Source organism: Xyrauchen texanus, chromosome 41 (genome assembly GCF_025860055.1).
Source record: "Xyrauchen texanus isolate HMW12.3.18 chromosome 41, RBS_HiC_50CHRs, whole genome shotgun sequence".
NCBI lineage: Eukaryota > Metazoa > Chordata > Actinopteri > Cypriniformes > Catostomidae > Xyrauchen > Xyrauchen texanus.
Window position 1 is genome coordinate 3,574,490 of NC_068316.1, and position 26,087 is coordinate 3,600,576.

Here is a 26,087-nt window from a genome sequence, read left to right on the forward strand (position 1 = left end):
AAAGGAAAACCCATGATGGGGAAACAAACATAAGCAGGGAACTCGGGAAGGAAACACAGAGCAGGCTTAACAAACATTACCAACATTCAACAATCGACAGGGACTGAACAAACGGGCAGGGTATAAATACAAGACAGGACCAATGAACAACCAGAACTCAAAATTACATGATGAGGTGATGAACAGAAACCAATGGGAAACTAACGAGGACAGGTGAGAACAATGAACAATGAACACAATGGCTAACAAGACTATGGAGGTACAGAAGGTTCAAAAGTGAAAACTATGGAGTGACGAAAGTATCAAAATGGGAGACAAAAGGGAAACAGTAAAACAGGACAAGGTCATACGTTACATAGCCCCCCCTCTAAGGATCGGATCCCAGACGATCCAAAAATGAGAAAACCCAATACAAAAACCATAGAAAACAACATGATGGCACCGGGGGCAGACAGACAGACCGGGGGGGCACAAGAGCAGGGGGGAAGTCCAGGGGGCACAGAGGGCAGGCAGGAAGTCCAAGGGGGGCAACAAGGGGAAATTAAACAGTCCACGGGGGCACAAAGAGACAGGTTTCGATGGTCTGGGAGCTGGCCACCGGGTAGATGCAGGAGGCCTAGGAGGAGACCACTGGACAGGGACTGGGTCAGGGGGCCTGGGAAGAGGCCACGGGACTGGGACTGGGTCAGGAGGTCTGGGGAGAGTCCACGGGACTGGGACTGGGTCAGAAGCCCTGGGAGGAGGCCACAGGACAGGGACAGGGACCGGGTCAGGAGGCCTGGGAGGAGGCCACAGGATAGAGGCCGGCTTTGGTGGCCTGGGAGGTGGTCGTGGGCCAAGGGCCGGTTCAGGGGACCTGGGAGGTGACCACAGGACAGAGGCCGGTTTTGGTGGCCTAGGAGATGGAGTGGCCACAAGGGAGGCCGCCAGAGCCGCGTGAGGTGGAGCCCAGGAGGACCTCTGAGGCGGAGCCGAGGGAGGTGATGGCTCAGAAGGCCCAGAAGGCGGAGCTGAGGGAGGCTCAGGATGTGGAGCTGAAGGAGGCTCAGGAGGCGGAGCCGAGGTAGGCGGCGCCGTGGGAGGCTTTAGGAACGGAGACCAGGAAGGCTCTGGATTCTCTGGGGGCAGAGACGTAGGAGGCTCTGAAGGCGGGGCCGTCGAAGGCTTGAGTGGCTCGAGAGGCGGAGCCGTAGGAGGCTCGGGAGGCTCTGAAGGCGGGGCCGTCGAAGGCTTGAGTGGCTCGAGAGGCGGAGCCATAGGAGGCTCTGGAAGCGGAGCCGTAGGAGGCTCTGTGAGCTCAGGAGGCGGAGCTGAGGGAGGCTCTGGGGGCTCAGGAGGCGGAGCTGAGGGAGGCTCAGGAGGCGGGGCTGAGGGAGGCTCAGGAGGTGGAGCCGAGGAAGGTGGCGCCGTAGGGGCCTTTAGAGGCGGAGCCGTAGGAGGCTCGGGAGGCGGAGCTCTAGAAGGTTCTGGAGTCTCTGGGAGCAGAGCCATAGGAGGCTCTGGAGACAGAGCCATAGGAGGCTTGGGGAGTAGAGCCGTAGGAGGCGGAGCCGAGGAAGACCTAGGAGGCGGAGCCGAGGGAGGCTCGGGAGTCTCTGGAGGCAGAGCTGTAGGAGGCTCGGGAAGCTCTGAGGGCGGAGCCGTCGGAGGCTCGGGTGGCTCAAGAGGCGGAGCCGTAGGAGGCTCTGGAGGCGGAGCCCTGGAAGGCCCGAGAGGCTTGAGGGGCAGTGCCCTGGAAGGCTCGAGAGGCTCGAGAGGCTTGAGGGGCGGAGCCCTGGAAGGCCCGAGAGGCTTGAGGGGCGGAGCCCTGGAAGGCCCGAGAGGCTTGAGGGGCGGAGCCCTGGAAGGCCCGAGAGGCTTGAGGGGCGGAGCCCTGGAAGGCTCGAGGGGCGGAGCCCTGGAAGGCTCGAGGGGCGGAGCCCTGGAAGGCTCGAGGGGCTTGAGAGACGGAGCCCCGGAAGGCTCGAGAGGCGGAGCCCCGGGAGGCTCGAGAGGCGGAGCTCTGGGAAGCTCGGAGGGCGGAGCTCTGGGAAGCTCGGGAGGCTTGAGAGACGGAGTCCTGGAAGGCTCGAGAGGCTTGATAGGCGGAGCCCTGGAAGGCTTGAGAGGCGGAGCCCCGGGAGGCTCAAGAGGCTTGAGAGGCGGAGCTCTGGGAAGCTCGGAGGGTGGAGCTCTGGAAAGCTCGGGAGGCTCGAGAGGCTTGGGAGGTGGAGCCCTGGAAGGCTCGAGAGACTCGGGAGGCGGAGCTCTGGAAGGCTCGAGAGGCGGAGCTCTGGAAAGCTCGGGAAACTCGGATGGCGGAGCTCTGGAAAGCTCGGGAAACTCGGATGGCGGAGCTCTGGAAAGCTCGGGAAACTCGGATGGCGGAGCTCTGGAAAGCTCTGGAGGAGGAGCCCTGGAAGACTCGAGAGGTGCTGGCTCTTGGACGATCGAGGCTTCTGGTGCTGGCTCTTGGACGGTCATGGCTACTGGCACAGGCTCTTGGACGGTCTTGGCTACTGGCACTGGCTCTTGGACGGTCTTGGCTACTGGCACTGGCTCTTGGACGGTCTTGGCTACTGGCGCTGGCTCGCTGACATCGGAGGCTACAGGCGCTGGCTCGCTGACATCGGAGGCTACAGGCGCTGGCTCGCTGACATCGGAGGCTACAGGCGCTGGCTCGCTGACATCGGAGGCGACCGGCTCGCTCACCATGACATGCGTGGGCTCTGGCTCGCTCAAAGTGATATGCGTGGGCCGGGAGGCGGAAGCCTGTCTTCTCCTCCTCCTCCGGGCAGACGAAGAGGGCCGCGCTGGCTCGTTGACAGGCGTGAAAGGACGAACCACGGGCGAATGGAGGGTCAATACTGTGGGAGGCGCTACGGGGTTCTCCTCGATGATGTCCACTGTTAAAGGAGAACCGCAGGCCTGTAGGGTCTCCTCAACGAACGCTGAGGCGTCCAGTCGCGCGTTGCTGGTGGCAACCGCTCCTTCAGCCCGTCACTCAGGTTGCCTCGGAAGAAGACCACAAGGGAGGAATTAGGGAAGTCTGAAACGTTTGCCAGAACAAGAAAGTCGTGGATGTGGTCTTCTAACGGTCGGTCCCCTTGCTTCAGGCAGAGCAGTTCGTAGTTAGCCCGAAAAACTGCTGGATCCATTGTGTGGTCGATTGTTCTGTTATGAATGAGGCTGGAGTGAAGACAGACGAGGAGGTGCGGATCCAAACGCAGTTTTAACTTTATTGAAATAAATGGACAAACAAAGGAAAACCCATGATGGGGAAACAAACATAAGCAGGGAACTCGGGAAGGAAACACAGAGCAGGCTTAACAAACATTACCAACATTCAACAATCGACAGGGACTGAACAAACGGGCAGGGTATAAATACAAGACAGGACCAATGAACAACCAGAACTCAAAATTACATGATGAGGTGATGAACAGAAACCAATGGGAAACTAACGAGGACAGGTGAGAACAATGAACAATGAACACAATGGCTAACAAGACTATGGAGGTACAGAAGGTTCAAAAGTGAAAACTATGGAGTGACGAAAGTATCAAAATGGGAGACAAAAGGGAAACAGTAAAACAGGACAAGGTCATACGTTACAAGGCCACACATTTTTCATTTTTTATTTTATTTTTATTTTTTTATTTTTTTCTTGTTTTTTCTTTATTTTTTTGATTGTCATGGCCCCTGAGTATAAGCTTTAGATAGCTTCTTTGGGGACCAGTTCACATGCATGATCACTTCTTTGTTTTTGTTTTATCTCAAGTGCATATGAATATGTGTATGTGAATAAAAATTCTTCTTCTTGTCAGAGAATATAGCGTGGCAGAAGGTCGATAGGAAGGACATTTCTGGCAATCCAATCTTTGATTTCATTGACACACTCTGTTCATTTTGAGAATTGTGAAATCTCATCAGGTTTTGAAGAAATATAAAGTTGGGTATCGTCAGCATAACAGTGGAAACTTATTACACGATTCCTGATAATATCTCCCAGGGGAAGCATATACAAGGAGAAAAGAAGAGGCCCTAAAACTGATCCCTGTGGCACTCCATATTTTACTTTTGTTTGATTTGACAATTCCTTGTTTACATAGACAGAGTGGTAGCGGTCTGCTAAATATGACCTAAACCATACTAATGCAACTCCACAAATGCCAACATAATTCTCCAGCCTATTCAAGAGAATGTTGTGATCTATCGTGTCGAATGCAGCACTAAGATCTAAAAGCACTAGAAGTGAAATGCAGCCGCGATCAGATGATAAGAGCAAGTCATTTGTAACTCTGATAAGTGCAGTCTCTGTACTGTGATGAGGCCTAAATCCTGACTGAAATTGTTCATATATACTATTTCTCTGTAGAAATGAACATATTTGGGAGGATACTACCTTTTCTAGTATTTTCGACATAAACGGGACTTTTATGTGGCTTCTTAATAAGCGGTTTGATAACTGCCATTTTAAAGTTTCTTGGGACATGTCCTAAGGATAGCGAGGAATTAATAATATTAAGAAGAGGTTCTGAAATGACAAGAGATACCTCTTTTAAGAGCTTAGTTGTAATGCTGACTTCAAGATGCATCCATTGCACTTTTCCTAGTAGGAAGTTGTAAAATATGACTTTCCGAGATCACTACTTTTCAAAACTTGATCCGACACTGAAATCTCAAGCAGCCTAATTTACACTTAGAAAACTCCTGATGTTGCTATATGAAGGTAAAAGCACTTACCAATTTACTCTGTGAAAATCAGCTCTCCTTTCCTGTTTAATAAATTAAGCAATCACACGGTCATGCAGAACATCTCGTGTTTTTGAATCCACAAGGATCTCTTTCTCAACGGCAATAGCAGCAGTGATGACAGCCGACTCGTCAGACAGCTTGATCTTGTGCTTTTCGCTCTTGAAATATGTACATCACTTAAAGTGTGATTGTGTCACTCAAGGCCAGCTAGAAGGCCTCGACCGGGACATATAAAGATCACACCCACAAGAACAAATAAATCAATCTGATTGGCTGATGAATCTGACTTTAGTTGCTCATTCATTTACACTGTTGAGGGATTCTGTAGAAAGTCTGAGGGGGTGGAGCTCAAACTCACGCGCTGCTTCGGATTCGGGAATGTGATTGTGAAACAGTTGTCACACTTTGCTTGTAAGCATCAATGAATAAATTCTGATGCGATAAACTTTTAATTTTTCTCTATTTGTTTGTAGATTAATTAAGAGGGAAAGTGATTCAAAATACATAGGCAAAAAGGTGATTGATAATGAAAGGATGAAAAACATTTATTTATTTGGCATGTTAGGCCAGCAGAGAAGAATTTTCTAGTCCTGAGAATTCACCACTGCAATCTATTATTATAAAACATCGATATATCAAAATAACAGTTGTGATGAAATCACATTAATACTGAATTGTGTCAACATATTTATAATGTACAGTCTATTTTATAAACAGCTTCTGTCATCATCCACCATATTTAGCTAACAGCTATTGATAAAGCTGGCTAGCTAGCTAACACTGACAAAGGCTATCGTATAAATGCAGTCAATGTATCATGCAAAGAGAAGTGATTACTTCAAACTACAGTCTCGTATAGTCAGACCGATAGCCACACTTTGTTTTAACCCTGTTCCAGCACTGGAGAATCAAATATAATATACTATGGCATTAAATGTTGGACAAAACAGCGCAAGCGCATAAACACAGCGCGCAAGTGAATTTCAACAGTGTGAGCACCATGACACAGCTCGCATGTAAAATTTAAACCTGCAGAACTTGCAAATCACAAACTCGAGCACAAAAAATATGATTGTGCACACAAATTAACAAGTCCCACACACTCGGGAGTTGTTTTCTGCACACAAGTCGGTTTTGACACTCAGGGGCGGGGCCCAATCCTTTCTGTTAACAAATGCTATTGGCTGCTGACCAAATACTGTATTGATTGGCTGCATCTCTTCGAATCTCTCGTGAAAAAAGTCTCGAGATCAAAAGGCTTGGGAAAAAACTTTAAATATTAAAGAAAATGTTTTAATAAAAGCATCCTTTAGACGTAGCATACAAGTGGATATTTATCGAAACAATTGTCTGGATATATCACTACACATCTTTCTTGCAATTTTACTAGACATTACTTATTCAGTGAGGAAAATACAGTTTATAATCATTTATAAACCATGAATAAAAAGGCTTCAAATATCTCCACTTACTATAATGAATGATATTTACCCATGAGGACAATCATATTAACCAAATAAGATAGGGATGAATCTACATTATCCATAGAAAAGAGAATTTGTGATAAGTCAAACATTGGGATGTCATCAATCTTAAATGACAGCCAATGATGTAAATCAGACCAGAAGCGTTTGGCCATAGGACATAAAAAGAACAAGTGTTCCAGAGTCTCATCAGCTGCCTCACAATACACAGGGATCTACTTCCAATTTAAACCTCTTTCTAAGAAAGTCAGCAACCGGATATATTTTATAAATTATTTTAAAGTGAGTCTCTTTGACTTTTGGGGAAATGGGCCATTTGATGAATTTAAAATGTGGTTTATCTATGGACAAGGCATTCATATTTAGAATTTGTACACACAATCCTCTATTATAATCCCAAAATATTTTGTTATATAAATACATTCGTTATAACATTTTCTGTAATGTAAATTACATTCATTAATTACTAGATTTGGTAAGGTTGGTGAAAGTCTTATTCTCACATACATCAATGTGTTTTGGATTAACTGTAATATTGGTAACGGTATTGCTTTACATCTTATTATATTCCCTATAAGTGCGGTTAAGATTATACTTGAGCAAAAATGCAATATGTTCCAAAAAGTTACCATTATCATCTAATTTATCATTCACAAACACAATACCCGTCTCATACCTATCACTTTTAAACAATGATTTCATATGAATTGTAATGACCCTGTTATTCCATAGGGTGGATCCATGGGGAGAAAAGTTGTGGGTAAATATAATTTTACAGTATTAGAGAAGTTGTTTGTGGATGTTTGATAATTTAATAGGAATCTTAGATACCTCAATCACATTTTAAAAGAAATTCAGGCCAACGTATTTGATTAAATAGAGATCTAGAGATCTATCACATCGAGTAAGTATGATTTCAACAATTTACACGTAAATGCCCCAAAAATGTATTCAAAGTCCAAGGCGTTGATACCACCCTTATCATTCTCTTTCACTAACTGTGATTTCCTAATATAATGGGTTTTATTTTTCCAAAGGAGGGAACTGGGAAGATTGGGAATCGGATGATCGCATGGCGTGTGTGTGTGTGTGTGTGTGTGTGTGTGTGTGTGTGTGTGTGTGTGTGTGTGTGTGTGTGTGTGTGTGTGTGTGTGTGTGTTTTCTGTCTTTGATAATAACTGAAAATAGGGGGAAATATAGAACGCAGCAAGGCGTTTAGTGAACCTGTTGAGAGGTACCCTATCTATCCATATCTATCCCTCTAACGTTAATGTTGAAGGGAATGTTAGTGTTTCACAAAATGGTAAGTATAGATAGCTAGATGCCAGATATTTCCCAGCTTGTTTGTGTGGTACTGCAAGGAGCATCCACTACTCATCAGCCTCTACATGAATTCATTATGTAGATGAAATTCAGACTCAGAGAGGAAGCCATTCAGGCCCTGGGACCCTTGGGGCTGGGAAAGCACAGCAGGTATAGCAGAATAAGGCCAGGTTAGGAAATCAAGTGTACATAAAATATAATATTATTACAGGAATGTCTCTCTGAAATGTTTGATTCTGATTTGTCAGTTGCAACATTATATAACCGTTAAAGAGGGGTGCCGCCAGAAATTCTGGGCCCTATGGAAACCAACATTTCTGGGCCACCTACATTTTTTACAGATAAAATTTAACCCAATAAACATGCCCAGTATACTTTAAAAAAGATACTTAGCGCATTGCATAGTTAAAATGTCTAAAGATGAGTACAAAGCCTACAAAAACAAGAAAAAAAAATATAGAAATATGTACTTGTTTACATAAAAGGGAGAACATTTATTATCTCAATTGCAATTGCAAGCACAACAGAACATAATGTGCACCTATTGACATATACTTTACATGAACAAGCTTTAGCTGGGTCAAACTGCTCAATCAGGAAACATCAGCTAGAACTAACCCATAATTAAATCAGTCCAGGAATAAAACTAGCTAGGCCAAAAGGGCTCAAAATCAAGACACACCAGGAGTAATGCCAGGCCTAAACAAGTACTGAACCAGACATCAACTGTTTGTTATCCAGGTCTAACAAAGTTATGTTCAACATCACTTTATAATGGCCCAGCGGCGTGCCTTTCTGCTGGCAAAATCATGTATCAAATCATCAAAGTTCAGCTTTCTTGCCAGTTTGCTTTCAATGGATAGTATGGCAAGGTGACAAAGTCTATCCTGCAACATAGCAGACCTCAGATAATTTTTTAGCAGTTTCAGCTTACTGAATGCTCTCTCGCCACCAGCAACGGTCACAGGCAGTGTGCAAAATATTCGCAAAACTATGCAGACCTGCCCAAAAATACTCTGCAGCTGCATCTTGTAAATGCTGTTGAGCAGATCAATTGGTGACAGACACCCTGGGAAAGTGGCCATATATACAGAGTTGAGGTGTCTGACTTCATCTTCAAATTCACAAGTCAGATCAGTGTTGTATTTTGAAATCAATGGCTGGCATATAGAATGGATTTGATCATCACGTAACTGACCCATTTTTACAACTACAGAAAACTGATCCAAGATCTCAGCTGTTGTGGCAAACCTGGTACTTAGGTCATTGATTATGTGGTCCATCATGGGAAGAAACACAGTGTTTCTGAATATGGTGTCTGCACTGTGCTCCCTTGCTCCCTCTACCGCTAACCATATTATTTTTATTGGCCTATTTAGTTTTCTTAATATAAAATATTAAAATATCTATTGTGTAAACTCCTTATAGCCAATGGTTACAACAGACACATGTTTTATTCCATTTTATATAATTTTTTCTGGGGCATTTTATTCACATTAAGAACGTCAAGTTTGACAGCATCGATCGTAGCAGCAGCACTGTCACTTCACAGAACACACGACACACACACGGCAAACTGATTTTGTAATTTTTGAAGCGTGTAGATTACTTTTTGTTTTGTAAAGTTATCATCATGTGGCGAAAACAGTAGATAAGACGTGTTTAGAGGCTTCAATCTTCGTGAAGTTTCGCGCTCAGGCTCACCTTGTTCGGCTGAGACGGGGACAGGGGACGTGGGGGAAGGATGACGTGGGTGTGCAGCAGCGGCTGAATCTGTGTCTACGAGACATGATAACCCCGGAGACAGCAGAGATGTTATTATTGTTGGATGTAAATCATAATCCAGTAATTATTTTACTAAGCTAGCTAGATAAAAGCAGGTCATGTAGCAACAAAAATAAGTAACTCTGAAAGTTTTGGAATACAGGAATAGGGCAAGCTACCTTTCTTTTTGAAAAACTGTGTGACATACTGTCGACTTCGGCGTTCTCTGTCTTCTCTTTCCTTCTTTTATTTCCGTTTTTGATGCCCTGACTTTTGATGTGACATGCCTGCGTGTGTCACTGTCTGCACTGCATCATAGCAAGTGCAATAAGCAAGAGACGCTACACTAGCGATCGTAGCTCGGACAGCGCAGGTGGAATGAACCATTGTGAGGGGGAGGGGAGTGACTGAAACAGTAAATACATTATTTGTTTTTTAAATATTAAATCTATGGTCAAAACGGACAAAATACACATTTAGTGCATGAGGGGCCCTAGCACATTTAATGCAAGTGAATTTGCATGTATAAAAAAGAGAAAAGAAATAAGAAAAGAAAAAGGGGGTCTGCTCTTCTGGGCCCTAAATCAGCCTGGGCCCTTAGAATCGTCCTAACCTTCCACCCCTTTACGGCGCCCTTGCCGATAATGATCGTCGTCAGTAGCAAGGCTTTATAATGACCGCGCATCCGGCCCTTCTTTCATGTCTCTTATCACACTTCAGATGGACGCGCTCTTGTTTTATTCAAACGCAGCTAGTGTCATCTTGCCTCTCATATATATATATATATATGTGTGTGTGTGTGTATATATATATATGTGTGTATGTGTGTGTGTGTGTATGCACAAAACATCTTACAGCTACAAGAAATTAAGGAGAAATTTACAGGCCACAAGTGTCATTAATAACAAGTGTTTCTGAATCTTACAAACTGAACCTTTAAATACATTTTCTACTAACTCATTACTGCTCAAAACAACACTGTAGTCAAAATGTGTGAACCCAGCATATTCTTTTTCTGACTAAACAACATCAAAAAAACATCAAAACAACTAATACAACCCAACTATTCAACATCAATACTACTTTACTTTGTCTCTCTCTGCTGGTGTTGTTTGAGATGTTCAAGCCACTAATGAGCTTCATTATGAGGTTAATTAGTGGAGGCAGATGATACAGATTACTGAGAGACTTCAGTTTGTGTCTTTCCATGGAGAGAGGAAGAAGTGTTTGACTGTGAACTGAATTGTAGTTCTTTGACATTGAGTGAAATTGTGCTGTGTGACTGAGTGTATTGAAGGAAAGTGTGTGATTGTGTGTTAAAAAGAAGAAGAATAGAAAGAAAGAGGGAGGGAGACTCTTCTTTATTCTGTTGGATGTGTTTTTCCATTTTCAGAAATGAGGAGTCGAGTGTCTTGAAGAAGAATTGTCTCTCTATTAGAGTTAGTTTTGATATCTGTGCTCTCGACTCTCCTCAAGTCTTGTCTTAAAAACACTCGTGAAAAATCACTTTATCAACACACACACTCCATCAAACAAGAGACTCCAGCACTAGATGAATCTATTTGAATACCTGAACAACATGTATGTGACATCACCTCTCACTTTATATGAGTCTGTCCAATTGAGGGGGTGAAACAAGTCAAATGTTTAAAGTGATGAATTACATTCAAATATGACATCTGTGAAAACAAATGTTTTATGTTTGCATGATGCTGTATTCACATGGATAGGTGTCAGTAAAGTTTAAGACTAGTGTCATATCAGCCAGTAAAACATCAACCAAAAATGACTGAATTGACCTTTATAATAAAATGTGTCGTCCAGTTTCATATGTAGTGTTGAGTGTGAAATATCAAAATCTAAAACTTTGTGTCCATGTCAATTTATAATGAAACATTCAGAGAAACTGTTTCTGTATCAGTAGTTCCTCTTTCACTGAAGGAGGTTTTTGTACGACTCTTTATCACTGTGTGAACACCCATTTACTGTTGATGTAGTGAGCACTCTGACAGTAATAATGTCCTTCATCTTCAGTCTGGACTCCACTGATGGTCAGAGTGAAATCACTATTAGATCCACTGCCACTGAATTTAGATGAAGTTCCAGTCTGGAGGTTTGATGTATAATATATGAGGAGTTTAGGAGCTTCTTCAGGTTTCTGTAAGTACCAGTGCAAATAATTACCACCATACACATCACTGCTGGTTTTACAGTTTATTTGAACTTGTTGTCCTGGTTGAGCTGTTATTGAGGGACTCTGAGTGACCGTGTACTGTCCATTACACTCTGAAACACAAAATAAAATAAAATATTATTTCACAAAAGCTTTTTCACACTTGAAATAATAATAAAAAAACTTTGTACAGTTAAATTGAGTTTATATTAGTGAAATGCACTGAAACAGATTCTCACCAGCAATGAAAAGCAGTAGAGAGCAGATAATGAGAGCGTGTGCTGTCATCTTTACTGTGAATGAGTGAGAACTGAAGGAACAGTGATGTTGGTTTGACAGTCCTGACTAACAGACAGTCTGATATTGTGCTTTAATCAGAGGGGCGGGACATTCAAAACTGTTTCCTCTCAGCAGAAAATGTGAGCGTTACAGGAGAACAGCAGAAATAAGAAACAATTACATGTCAAATTACATTCATACATTTCAATCTTTATCTTTTAGTTATTAATTACAATTGGTTGAAATTCGAATGATTTTTGTTCATTGTGGAAATCTCATGAGCATTCAGTAGATCAAACTAAATCAAATGTGTTATAGAGGAGTTATTACATTATAATAAACATGTTGTATATAATTCTGAATGTAATATGTATGTTTTTATTGTATTTTTGAAACAGTAGTTGATGACAATATGAACTGAATCATGTTTGAATGTGTGTTGTGTAAAGATGTGTTTGTGATCATGTGTTTAAAGTGCAGTTAGTGAAGCGCTCAGAGGTTTTTGTGCAGCTGTTCTATTAGTTTGTATCACTGTGGTACACTTTCGGCAGCGGCACCAGACTGGATGTTGGCAGTAAGTAAATCATCAAATCATCATTTTAATGTTTTATGTGTTTTTATAATGTGGAATGTGTCAGTTTTATGTTGAATTGACACACATATGAGTTCAGTGATTTCTCTCAATTTTTTTTATTTATATTTCATGATTTATTAATAATATCTGATTAGACAGATTGAATAATTTGGCTGTTTTTCCAGAAATGAAGGTGAACTTTAAAGACACTTAATTTACACTTTGTCAGCACATGTGAGTTTGTTGCTGGTACAGAAGTGAGATGTTATTCAGTTTTTGGAGATGTTAAATGACTCTGTGTTTAAATGACGAACATTATCAAGAGTTCATAAAAATGCTCCTTCAATATGAAATGTTTCTTAATGTAATATGTAACATATAAAGTTTTACTGGAGGAATTCTTTCACCAAATGAACTGTTAAAAGTTCATCATTGTACAGAATTTTCTTTTCTATTCTCTTGAGGTTGGGCAATGTCTTTTCATAGTTATTTCTTAATGTAGAAAGAGAAATTTATGAAGGAAAATATTCTTGAACTTTTGTGTAAGTCAAACTGCAAACATATAAAGATATGTGAACTTTATTCATCATTTCATCATTTTGGTCATTCAGAGTCTTTGGGGAAATAAATTGTTCTTTATATGATTGAACAGATCAACATGAAGAAACAAACTTGCAGTTTAATGTTGAAAGTTTTCAATGATATCTTTAAAGATCTTCAAAATCTATAATTGACTAATATAATTGATTTAGTTTCAATCTGGAGAAAGAAATCTTTTCTTCTTTTGAAGTTGTCTATTGTGTATTTGTCAGGCATCACTCGTCCTAAAGTGAACGTCCTGCCGCCCTCCAGTGAAGAGATTTCCACAAAGAACACAGCAACACTGATGTGTGTGGCCAACAAGGGCTTCCCCTCAGACTGGAGCCTGAGCTGGAAGGTGGACGGGAGCAGCAGGTCTGAGAAGAGCAGTGCTGGGGTCCTGGAGAAGGGCGGTCTGTACAGCTGGAGCAGCAGTCTGACTCTCTCTCAGGACGAGTGGATGAAGGCGGTCACAGTGAGCTGTGAGGCCAAACAGAAAGAGCAGCTGTCAGTCACTGGAGAAGTGAGGAGAGATCAGTGTTCTGAGTAGATCCTCTGGATTCTCTTCTGCTCTTCTCACTCATGTCTCACATGGAGACTAACAGTGACTTCTATTCACATAAGTATATGTGTGCTTTTGTCTTTCAGATTTCTCTTGTCAAAATTCAATAAACTTATAAAATATGACATTATTTGAAGTTTCCTGTCTTTGTTTAAAAGTTGATTTATTGATATTATTTGTGTCATTAGTTAGATCAGGACTTTCTCTCACATTTTATAAATAATCTTCACTCAATGAAGCATGAAAACACCTGCAGAGACATTATGAAACAAGATCATGAAGTCAATTTAGGGAACTCAAACATATGGTGTTTCTCAGGATGAATGTTTCAATCAACTGTTCAAAACTCTGTATTAATAAGTAAGTAAGTAAAATGTATTTCTAAAGCACACTCAAACACAGCAAAGCTGACCGAAGTGCTGTACAGATGAATCTACAATACATTAATAAAACAAATACGTCATTAAAAAAATGACCCTGGCTTTCTTCCAAGAATCTGTTGAAAAGTTTGGTTTGCCCCTCATGTAAATGTATATTTTGTTAAAATTTGTACACTCTTAAAAAAAGGGTTCCTCCGGGTTCTATATAGAACCCTGGGGTTCCGTACTTGGCCAATAGAACCTTTTACCAAAAAAAAAAAATTATAATAATAATAACTTTGTTTTGTATAGCGCTTTTAAAAGTTAATTCTCTAAGCGCTTTACATAAAGAGGCATGATCACACAATACAAAATATTTCACACAAGATTACAAACCTAAAAACAACAAAAAATAAAAAATAAATAAATATGAAGACAGAGTAAAACCATAAGATACATCTCATTAACAACCACTAATAGCACCTTTACAAAAATGCTTCCGTAAAATAATAAGTTTTAAGGGATGTTTTAAACCTTTTCAAAGATGGTGCAAATCTTATTTCGGAAGGCAAGGAGTTCCATAACTTTGGGGCGACTGAAGAGAATGCCCTATCACCCATTGTTTTTAGATTCGTTACCGGAACAGCTAAAAGACCGGCATCAGCAGACGAAGATTACGTGTTGGGATGTAGGGCATTAAAAGCTCGGCGAGATATTGAGGAGCGAGTCCATTCAATGCCTTGTACGTCAACATCAGAATCTTAAATTCAACAGGAAATTTAACAGGTAACCAATGCAGGATCTCTAAAATAGGTTTTATATGATCTCTTTGTCTTGTCCTAGTCAGAATACGTGCGGCAGAGTTTTGTACCCACTGAAGTTTATTCAGAATAGATTTTGATGCTCCTGCTAACAAGGCATTGCAATAATCAATTCTAGAAAAAACCAGAGTATTAATTAATTTTTCAGCTACAGGAAAGGACAGCATGGGCCGTAATCTGGATATATTTCTAAGATGAAAAAAAGAAACTCTAACAGTATTACATACGTGAAGATCGAATGTTAAATTAGAATAAAAAATTACTCCCAAGTTTTTTAGTTTTGATTGGAACTGGATTACAGAACCACGGGGCAGATCGTTTAAAAGATACAGCACGTGACATCAGAGGAGCAAAAGTGTCCAGGCCAGATGAAAGAATTGTGTACAACCAATTTACTTTATCATCCAATGCATCAGATGGTAGAATACAACTAACAGCAGAGTCAATAAAGTCTGAGAAGTCGGTGGGTGCAATAGATCTCCACTTACGGTAATAAATAATACGGGAAGTAGTAGTGAGTAAATCAGGTAACTCCAAGTTGAATAGAATGGCTAAGTGATCAGATACAGACAACCCAAACACAAGTGTACCATTTTGAATCACAAGATCCAACATGTGGCCTTTGTTGTGTGTAGGACAATCCACAACTTGATGTAACTCAAAGCAGTCTAATAAAGATGTAAAGTCTCTAGTTGATGAAATATCTTTTTTGTCCATGTGTATATTAAAATCACCAAGAATTAAAATTTTCTGAAATTTTAAAACCAACACAGACAGTAGTTCAGCAAAATCTGATGTAAATTCTTTGTTACCCTTGGGAGGTCTGTACACAGTCACAATGACCGTAGATGATGAAGCAGAAACACTCAAGGCGAGGCATTCAAATGAGGTAAACGAAGGGATATCCACAGAACACAGTCCTAGAGCCTGTTTAAACAGCACAATGATACCACCTCCTCTTCCAGTTGAACGCGGAAGATCGCATAATCCATATCCCTCAGGAGTCATTTCATTAAGGAGTAGACCATCAGACTCTTTATGCCAGGTTTCTGTTAAGCATGAGATCCCAGTTTTGATCCATAATTAGATCACATACAGTCAAAGCTTTGTTATTAATCGAGCGCACATTTATCAGTGCAGATTCCAGCAATCGTACCGGTGCAGCCGAGGCTGGTGCAGCCTCCTCACGCAAGACTGCCAAATTATTAAATGGCAGTCTCCATGGTGACTTCAGCGGTTTACGCAACACAGTCAGATAAAAAATATTATTTTGAGACGAACATAAGTACCCACTCCGTGATGATCGATGTAGGTAACGTTTTAGGCGAAGTATTCCGTAGGTAGTGCAAAGTGCGCGTGGTTCAGTCCCCAAAGCATGATTTCCATTAAGGTTTAGCAGCTGGCGAAAAGTGTACCTTAAGGCCATTGTAGAGGAGTCCATGCAAATATCAATATCACTATTGTGTAAGTCCTGGATCACACAACTGTTGATGATTAACGGTCCGCAGACACCCAGAAACAGCAACAATAGTCCAAAGACTGTAACGCGATTCCACATCACGATGGAAAACATGGGCGACATGTACAGACTGGTTACCTATGAAGCTTGTAAGGTAATTAAAAAATATATAAATATCCAATTTAAACATTAAAGCCAAATGATTAGCCGGAGAAAGGAGCGGGCACCACACGCGCCAGCGTGCCCTTTCAACCGGCTATGGTTCTATGTAGAACCCTTGAGAGCAAAGAACCGTTTTTATTAAAATGGTTATAATTCATGTTTTATGACTGAAGTGTAAACTAAAGATTACACAATAATTATAGGCCTACACAACACATTCACAACACTTTTTGAGTCAAGACCCATGAAAATGACTGTTGTAGTCAAAAACAGGAGTCAAAAAATATGAATATCTAGTCAATGTATGATTTGAGCTTTGCCTTTAAATAAAAAATAAAATGACCAGGTGTTTTCTTTATTTTGTATTCCATATTGTGATGGCTTTAATCATAGGTTTTAATCTGTCGAAGGTAACATTCAAAAATTATAATCGTAAAAATGCCCTCTGGTGGCGTATATGCGTTGCATCATCCTTGAATTCCTATTGGTGGATTGGCGAAGATGAACCTCCGAGAGACAAGTTGACTGACAGTTTGGCTAATTTTTCAAACTGAGGAGTCCGCCATTTCTTTCCGTTTTTACCCTCAGGTAAGTTACGTTTTTACATTTTTAAAATAATTTTAATGAAATATTTAGTATTGTAGTTAATAGTTATATTGGTTAGACTAGCCCTTGTGTTACATACTGATACTAGAAGCAAAAAGGATAATATTTACCTCAGACACTGCTGTGTAACGTTAGCAGTGACGGGCTTCGTCAGCCGTCGGTTCAGAAAGCCCTGTTAAATTGTTTTTCCTCCAGTTTTAAATTATTTAAGTTACAGTCTCCCTTTATTTCCTTGTTAATGTTAATTAAATTGTCAATAACAATAAGACAGCTGTGTTATAAGGAGACGAGCTTCGAGACAGAAGCGTGAATTTTAATTTCAATGAAGCGCGCGCTCGTTGTTCGTTAACGGTACATTAACGATAAGCGCCAATTCAAATATAAGAGAACCGGGTGGAAGACGGAGGTGTATGATATGTGAATGTTTGTCGCAGTTTCACACATACTCAGGCCTGTGTTAACAGGTGTAACGTTAGAAGTTCTTAAAGGTGCCCTAGAATTTGAAATTGAATTTATCTTGGCATAGTTAAATAACAAGAGTTCAGTACATGGACATGACATACAGTGAAACACAATTGTTTTCTCCTTCTTATTTAAATCTCGTTTTTGAAAAACCCCCCTGAAAAATAGGCGAATCTCCACATAACACCGACTGTGACGCAACAGTCGGGATCATTAATATGTACGCCTCAAAAATGTGCATATGCCAGCCCATGTTCAATGTCAGGCGGAACTGCGCAGCCGAATCATCGAAACAAGCTGAGGGTCATAGGGAAAATGACAGATCGTGGAAATAAATGTTATGTTCCAGGCTGTGCAGGGGATGTGAGGACTTTTCATACCCTTTCCACAGAAAAGAAATGTCAACAGGCGTGGTTGATGTTTATCTATAATCGGATACCGCAACAGTTTAATTCGAAGTTGTTAGTTTGCTCTGCCCATTTCACAGACTTATTTTCTAACCTGGCACAATATCATGCAGGCTTCTCTCAGCGTCTCATACTGAAGAAGGGGCAATTCCAACTATATTCCTGCAAGTTCAAGTTCAAGTTCAAGTCTTTATTTGCCAAAAGGATGCAAATCGCCTGGAATTCATTTTAGTGATTTGGCTCACTCAGGACAGTACAAGAGAGTATTGGACCAAAATTACAACACATCATCAGACATGACATATACAATAAAAACAAAACAAAATCAAAAAACAAATTCTTGGGTTGCTACCAATGGATAAGTATAATAAATGATCAAATAAATAAATAAATAAAATAAAATGCTAATGCATTTAGTGATACTGAAGAGAAGGACATAATTGTGTAAGCAGAGCAGATAACGATTGTTGGTGTAAATTGAGGGACCTCACAACTTGTGGATAAGTGCTATTTGAAAAACGGGTGGTTCGGGATCTGATGCTTCTTAGCCTTCTACCTGATGGTAGAGGAATTAAAAGGGAATTAGCGGGTGCAAATAATCTTTCAGTATTTTCAGTCCAGTTTTAAGTAGGCGGATGTTGTAGATGTCACAGATCTTAGGGAGGTCCAACCCAATTATCCTTGACGCTGTCCTAACTACCCTATTCAGCGCATATTTATCCTCTGCTGAGCAATTACCCCACCATACAGTGATGGAGTGTATTTGCAAGTTATTATCTGTTAATAGTAATAAAAGAGAGAAGGTAGAACGCATAACATTCCTTATCCAAAAGCAAGCTTGGAGTGTAAGATAATAGAAAAAAATAAAATAGATATATATATATATTTTCAAGAACACATTTCCATTTAAATAAATGTATGTTTCTATCCACTGGTGAATGAGGTAATAATGATACTCTAAACCTGCTCACTGACAAAACTCCTTGCATTTATAATATTACAAACCACCACCATCTTTTATGTTTCCAGGGAAATAATTTGGCACATAGGAAGTGATACATTTTACATCATCAACCGTGACCATTTATTCCCAAGGGGAAAAAAGTGTAATTATGTCTTCAGACAGATTTTTGATAAACTTAGCAATGTGCTAATGTGTTATAACCAATACATCAAAACTAAAACAAGAATTGTTTTCACTCACAGCATGGATCAATAGCTTCTCAAAAAGCCATCTGTTCCCAGTCAGAGAAGGAAGTTTTAAACGGCTTAACGTTACTAAACTTTAATAAGCATAATATTAAGGGTTTGGTTACGGTTACATTATTGGTCATCAATTTTAACAATTTTATCGAACGCCACTTCATTAAAAGTTCAGCGTAGATATTGTCCAAAACATTCTGTTAATGTGCAACGTGTCAGGTATTACCTGTTACTGAATCTCACAAAAGGCAAATAAAACAGTTAATACACTCACGAACCACCATCGTTTGGGTTTGTTGTCATAGCTGACGCCATTCCTGTAATTTCAAGCAACGGCGATATCCTGTCACATGGTTCGATTTCATACAGAATCGATTGCTTATCCTCGGTGTCCCGGATGTTTAATCTGAATTTAACACCGAATTTTGCCATCTGAATTTGAGCAACTTGAATATAAATGATTTGAATTTTTAAATGTGAAATTTTGTTTCTGAATTTTTGAAAAACATTGAAAAATAAAAGTAAAAATTAGTTATTGAAATTTTGAAGAGTTGAATTCAGAAGCCAAATTCACATTCATAGTTTCAGTGCTGAAAAATTCAGTGCTAGAAATTCAATGGCTTTTTAATTTCAAAATCTGGTGAGACAGATTTGCTTCCATAGTGCCGCCAATGCAAAGAGTCTAAATGTAAATTAGTTTAAAGGTCACGTCAGATAATGCAAAAAACAAAAGTTCGATGTTATTTATGATGTGAGTTTGCATCTGAACAATTGAACATTTTGTCTTTGTCTGATGTTACAGGTCTCTGGAGATTCAAATGACACAATTAGATATGAGAGTGAGCTGCATCAATATATGAAACGGTCAAATTGTTACGGGTCAACATGATGAATGAGGTCAAAGGTCAGAAGCAGGGACTAAAAACTAAATGTTCTTCATTCTGTGTGTGTGTGAGTGTGTGTGTGTGTGTGTGTGTGTGTGTGTGTGTGTGTGTGTGTGTGAGAGTGTGTGTGTGTGTGTTATTTCAGTGATGCAGCAGTTTCCTTCAGGATTAAAGCATGTTTCATTACACAAAAATAATAATTTGTGATAATCACAAACATTTGTGAACACACCAGTTTCACTTCTGCTCTATTGAGTCGTTAATCGTTTTTGGAAACAGCGGGAACAACCGGCACCAGAACGAGTTTAGAAGTGGGGGTGACCGCAAACTGGGCTGATTGTGATGTCATCACAACAACATTCTGCTGTCAATATAAAACAAAACAAATAATAATAATAATAATTTAGCCAATTTATCCCAGACCAGCTTCCAAGATTGTCAAAATCACAGAGACTGACGAGTTATTTATCAACATACACAGTTTGAATGCTGAAGTAATCGAACTAAAGAGATTCAAATCTGACTTGATAAGCTTGATAACATTGTGCAAACAGTCTATGTTCATTCTACGACTATCATATAAGTCATATAATGAAAGTTATAACTCCTAAAATAAACATCTGGACTTGTGTATACTGGAACATCTCCTCATGATTCAACACAGAATATCAGTGACAGCAGCACATCCTCATCCACTTTCATTCATTTCTGAATCTATTGTTTAAAGTGATGAATTACATTCAAATATGACATCTGTGAAAACAAATGTTTTATGTTTGCATGATGCTGTATTCACATGGATAGGTGTCAGTAAAGTTTAAGACTAGTGTCATATCAGCCAGTAAAACATCAACCAAAAATGACTGAATTGACCTTTATAATAAAATGTGTCGTCCAGTTTCATATGTAGTGTTGAGTGTGAAATAACAAAATCTAAAACTTTGTGTCCATGTCAATTTATAATGAAACATTCAGAGAAACTGTTTCTGTATCAGTAGTTCCTCTTTCACTGAAGGAGGTTTTTGTACGACTCTTTATCACTGTGTGAACACTGGACCACTGTGATAACTCTGACAGTAATAATGTCCTGCATCTTCAGTCTGGACTCCACTGATGGTCAGAGTGAAATCACTATTAGATCCACTGCCACTGAATCTAGATGAAGTTCCAGTCTGGAGGCTGCTTGTCCAATATATGAGTAGTTTAGGAGCTTCTCCGGGTTTCTGTAAGTACCAGCTCAGAATGTATCCCACACTACTGTGCCGGTAGACATCACTGCTGGTTTTACAGTTTATTTTAACTTGTTGTCCTGGTTGAGCTGTTATTGAGGGACTCTGAGTGACCGTGATCTGTCCATTACACTCTGAAACACAAAATAAAATAAAATATTATTTCACAAGAGATTTATGACACTATGAAATAATAAAAAAAAAAACTTTCTACAGTTAAATTGAGTTTATATTAGTGAAATGCACTGAAACAGATTCTCACCAGCAATGAAAAGCAGTAGAGAGCAGATAATGAGAGCGTGTGCTGTCATCTTTACTGTGAATGAGTGAGAACTGAAGGAACAGTGATGTTGGTTTGACAGTCCTGACTAACAGACAGTCTGATATTGTGCTTTAATCAGAGGGGCGGGACATTCAAAACTGTTTCCTCTCAGCAGAAAATGTGAGCGTTACAGGAGAACAGCAGAAATAAGAAACAATTACATGTCAAATTACATTCATACATTTCAATCTTTATCTTTTAGTTATTAATTACAATTGGTTGAAATTCTAATGATTTTTGTTCATTGTGGAAATCTCATGAGCATTCAGTAGATCAAACTAAATCAAATGTGTTATAGAGGAGTTATTACATTGTAATAAACATGTTGTATATAATGCTGAATGTAATATTTATGTTTTTATTGTATTTTTGAAACAGTAGTTGATGACAATATGAACTGAATCATGTTTGAATGTGTGTTGTGTAAAGATGTGTTTGTGATCATGTGTTTAAAGTGCAGTTAGTGAAGCGCTCAGAGGTTTTTGTGCAGCTGTTCTATTAGTTTGTATCACTGTGGTGGACTTTCGGCAGCGGCACCAGACTGGATGTTGGCAGTAAGTAAATCATCAAATCATCATTTTAATGTTTTATGTGTTTTTATAATGTGGAATGTGTCAGTTTTATGTTGAATTGACACACATATGAGTTCAGTGATTTCTCTCACTTTTTTGATTTATATTTCATTATTTATTAATAATATCTGATTAGACAGATTGAATAATTTGGCTTTTTTCCAGAAATGAAGGTGAACTTTAAAGACACTTAATTGACACTTTGTCAGCACATGTGAATTTGTTGCTGGTACAGAAGTGAGATGTTATTCAGTTTTTGGAGATGTTAAATGACTCTGTGTTTAAATGACGAACATTATCAAGAGTTCATAAAAATGCTCCTTCAATATGAAATGTTTCTTAATGTAATATGTAACATATAAAGTTTTACTGGAGGAATTATTTCACCAAATGAACTGTTAAAAGTTCATCATTGTACAGAATTTTCTTTTCTATTCTCTTGAGGTTGGGCAATGTCTTTTCATAGTTATTTCTGAATGTAGAAAGAGAAATGTATGAAGGAAAATATTCTTGAACTTTTGTGTAAGTCAAACTGCAAACATATAAAGATATGTGAACTTTATTCATCATTTCATCATTTTGGTCATTCAGCGTCTTTGGGGAAATAAATTGTTCTTTATATGATTGAACAGATCAACATGAAGAAACAAACTTGCAGTTTAATGTTGAAAGTTTTCAATGATATCTTTAAAGATCTTCAAAATCTATAATTGACTAATGTAATTGATTTAGTTTCAATCTGGAGAAAGAAATCTTTTCTTCTTTTGAAGTTGTCTATTGTGTATTTGTCAGGCATCACTCATCCTAAAGTGAGCGTCCTGCCGCCCTCCAGTGAAGAGATTTCCACAAAGAACACAGCAACACTGATGTGTGTGGCCAACAAGGGCTTCCCCTCAGACTGGAGCCTGAGCTGGAAGGTGGACGGGAGCAGCAGGTCTGAGAAGAGCAGTGCTGGGGTCCTGGAGAAGGGCGGTCTGTACAGCTGGAGCAGCAGTCTGACTCTCTCTCAGGACGAGTGGATGAAGGCGGTCACAGTGAGCTGTGAGGCCAAACAGAAAGAGCAGCTGTCAGTCACTGGAGAAGTGAGGAGAGATCAGTGTTCTGAGTAGATCCTCTGGATTCTCTTCTGCTCTTCTCACTCATGTCTCACATGGAGACTAACAGTGACTTCTATTCACACAAGTATATGTGTGCTTTTGTCTTTCAGATTTCTCTTGTCAAAATTCAATAAACTTATAAAATATTACATTATTTGAAGTTTCCTGTCTATGTTTAAAAGTTGATTTATTGATATTATTTGTGTCATTAGTTAGATCAGGACTTTATCTCACATTTTATAAATAATCTTCACTCAATGAAGCATGAAAACACCTGCAGAGACATTATGAAACAAGATCATGAAGTCAAATTAGGGAACTCAAACATATGGTGTTCTCAGGAAATGCATCAATTTATGAACAGATTTTGAAATATAAACATACAGGATCCAGCATGATTGAGAATGTTTCAAAGATTATTTTGTGTCCTTTAATGAAAACAAGTAAATCTGATGTTTTGCAGACAGGAGTTTAACATGTTGTTTAAGTGTTGATGGTATTATGATGGTGAACATCTGCTGATGGAGCTGCTCTATTCTGAGAGGAACACAATCACTCCAACCTGATGATGCAAATATTTGAACTCAGTTTCACTGTTTGACTCTTTATTGTGTGAAATGAGACAGTTGAGTTTGACTAATGGAGAGATGAACTTTGATCATATTCATCAGTTTACACTGAGTCTGATCTCATCAGTCATACTGACCTTATGAATGTTTCAATCAACTGTTCAAAACTCAGTATTAATAAGTAAGTAAAATGTATTTCTAAAGCACACTCAAACACAGCAAAGCTAACTGAAGTGCTGTACAGATGAATCTACAATACATTAATAAAAATTAAAAAAAAACAAGACTATCTCATTTAATACTGCAAAACGCTAGAGAATAAAAATGCGTTTTAAGCCTACATTTAAAAATAGAAAGTGATGACGCTTGTCTAATGTCAAGTGGTAGCTGATTCCAAAGCCTAGGGGCTGCAACTGCAAATGCTCTATAACCCTTGCGTATACAACGTGACCGAGGAATATGCAATAACATTTTGTCTTCAGATCTTAAAGACCTAGTTGGTAAGTATGGCTGTATTAAATCCCTAATATATGACGGGGCCTGGTTATTAAGAGCCTTAAAAACAAACAACAGTATTTTAAATTGAATCCTAAAATAAAAATGAAGCCAGTGCAGAGAGGCCAGGATTGGTGTAATATGATCCCTTTTTTTAGATGATGTTAAAAATCTGGCTGCAGCATTTTGAACCAGTTGAAGATGGAAAAGAGAGGATTGAGGAAGACCAACATAAAGAGAATTACAATAATCCAATCGAAAGGTGATAAAAGCATGAATAACAGTCTCCACTTCTTGAAAAGATAAAGCTGATTTAAATTTAGAAATCATTTTTAGAAGTCAGAATCTATAATGACTCCAAGATTCCCCACATGCAAATTAACACGGTGGAAGTGTTGGCCAAGCTTGTTAGCAAGAGTGCTTCTAGATTCAGCAGAACCAAAAATAATCATTTCAGTCTTATCATTGTTTAGCTGGAGAAAGTTACTCGATGACCACTTTTTTATGTCTTCAATACATTCCAAGAGATGTTGAACAGAATCACCTGATTTCAATGGCAGTTAAAGTTGTGTATCATCAGCGTAAAAATGAAACAAAATATTATGTCTCCTAATAATATTTCCAAGAGGGAGCATATGCAAATTAAAAAGAATTGGCCCCAGAATGGATCCCTGAGGAACCCCACAGAGAACAGGAGCTACAGATGAAGAGAACCTATCCATAGTAACAGAAAACACCCTATCTGTAAGATAAGATTTAAACCACTGTAGTGCTGTGCTCTTTATACCAACCCAATGTTCCAACCTTGCAAGGAGAATGCAATGAACATTAGAGTTGGGGTACTCGAGTCACGAGTCCAATTTTAATTTAAGCACACCGCTAAAATAACAAAGGAGTGGCTTCACAACAACTCCGTGACTGTTCTTGAATGGACCAGCCAGAGCCATGACTTGAACCCAATTGAGCATCTCTGGAGAGACCTGAAAATGGCTGTCCACCAACGTTTACCATCCAAACTGACAGAACTGGAGAGGATCTGCAAGGAGGAATGGCAGAGGATACCCAAATCCAGATGTGAAAAACTTGTTGCATCTTTCCCAAAAAGACTCATGGCTGTATTAGAACAAAAGGGTGCTTCTACTAAATACTGAACAAAGGGTCTGAATACTTCGGACCATGTGATATTTCAGTTTTTCTTTTTTAATAAATGTGCAAAAATGTCAACAATTCTGTGTTTTTCTGTCAATATGGGGTGCTGTGTGTACAATAATGAGGAAAAAAAATGAACTTAAATGATTTTAGCAAATGGCTGCAATATAACAAAGAGTGAAAAATTTAAGGGGGTCTGAATACTTTCCGTACCCACTGTATATATATATATAGATCATACAGTATAAAAATCATTATGTCTATGGAAAGTCCTCATAATGAGAGAGAACATCAACACTATGAGAAACAAGAGTAGAAACGTCACTCTGCCCTCCATGATGGAAAAGGTCAAAGGTCAAAGTGTAATCTTCAACCTGGAAAAAAGATACATGTAATAAACTGACTTATGAATAAAATGAAACAAATGCCTTTTAATAAATGAAGAGAATTTGAAAAGTGCACTCAGTAATATTAATATTTATATTGATATTGTTCTGACACCGGTTTAGATTCAGCATCACACAAAAGCAAAAGTTCTCCGTTTCTGATGTTGTTGAAGAAATCTGCTATTCACAGTCCGTGCTGATCAATTTATTCTGCAAGTGACATTCGAAACATTTAATTACAGATTATTATTGAGTAATATTCAGCTGATCATATGATCTCAACATGAACTCATGAAGCAAACGGCTCCATGTCAAATAAAACTGAAGACTGAATCCTGGAGTCTTTATCTCATGTGAGTCATTTTAAATATATTTTATAAATCATTTTGTTTATTAATTAACTCTCTGTACTGGTTTCACATTTGTAATG

The 26,087-nt window shown here is 39.4% G+C and overlaps 5 gene segments (V, D, J or C); 3 read left to right on the forward strand and 2 right to left on the reverse strand.

Annotated features, from left to right (window-relative positions):
- The window catches only part of LOC127634237 (immunoglobulin kappa constant-like), an 86,257-nt gene extending 63,058 nt beyond the window's left edge, over window positions 1-23,199 (forward strand). The window contains 1 exon segment of the C gene segment in view: window positions 22,754-23,199. Coding sequence covers window positions 22,828-23,070 — 243 coding nt within the window.
- The window catches only part of LOC127634238 (immunoglobulin kappa constant-like), an 89,419-nt gene that overhangs the window by 18,656 nt on the left and 44,676 nt on the right, over window positions 1-26,087 (forward strand).
- Window positions 11,272-11,805, reverse strand: LOC127634090 (immunoglobulin kappa variable 1D-33-like). The segment is given in 2 exon segments: window positions 11,272-11,594; window positions 11,721-11,805. Coding segments are annotated over 2 exon segments (372 nt in total).
- On the forward strand, window positions 12,303-13,595 carry LOC127634234 (immunoglobulin kappa constant-like). The segment is given in 2 exon segments: window positions 12,303-12,334; window positions 13,147-13,595. A coding segment is annotated over 1 exon segment (243 nt).
- LOC127634229 (immunoglobulin kappa variable 4-1-like) lies at window positions 20,738-21,503 on the reverse strand. The segment is given in 2 exon segments: window positions 20,738-21,201; window positions 21,330-21,503. Coding segments are annotated over 2 exon segments (375 nt in total).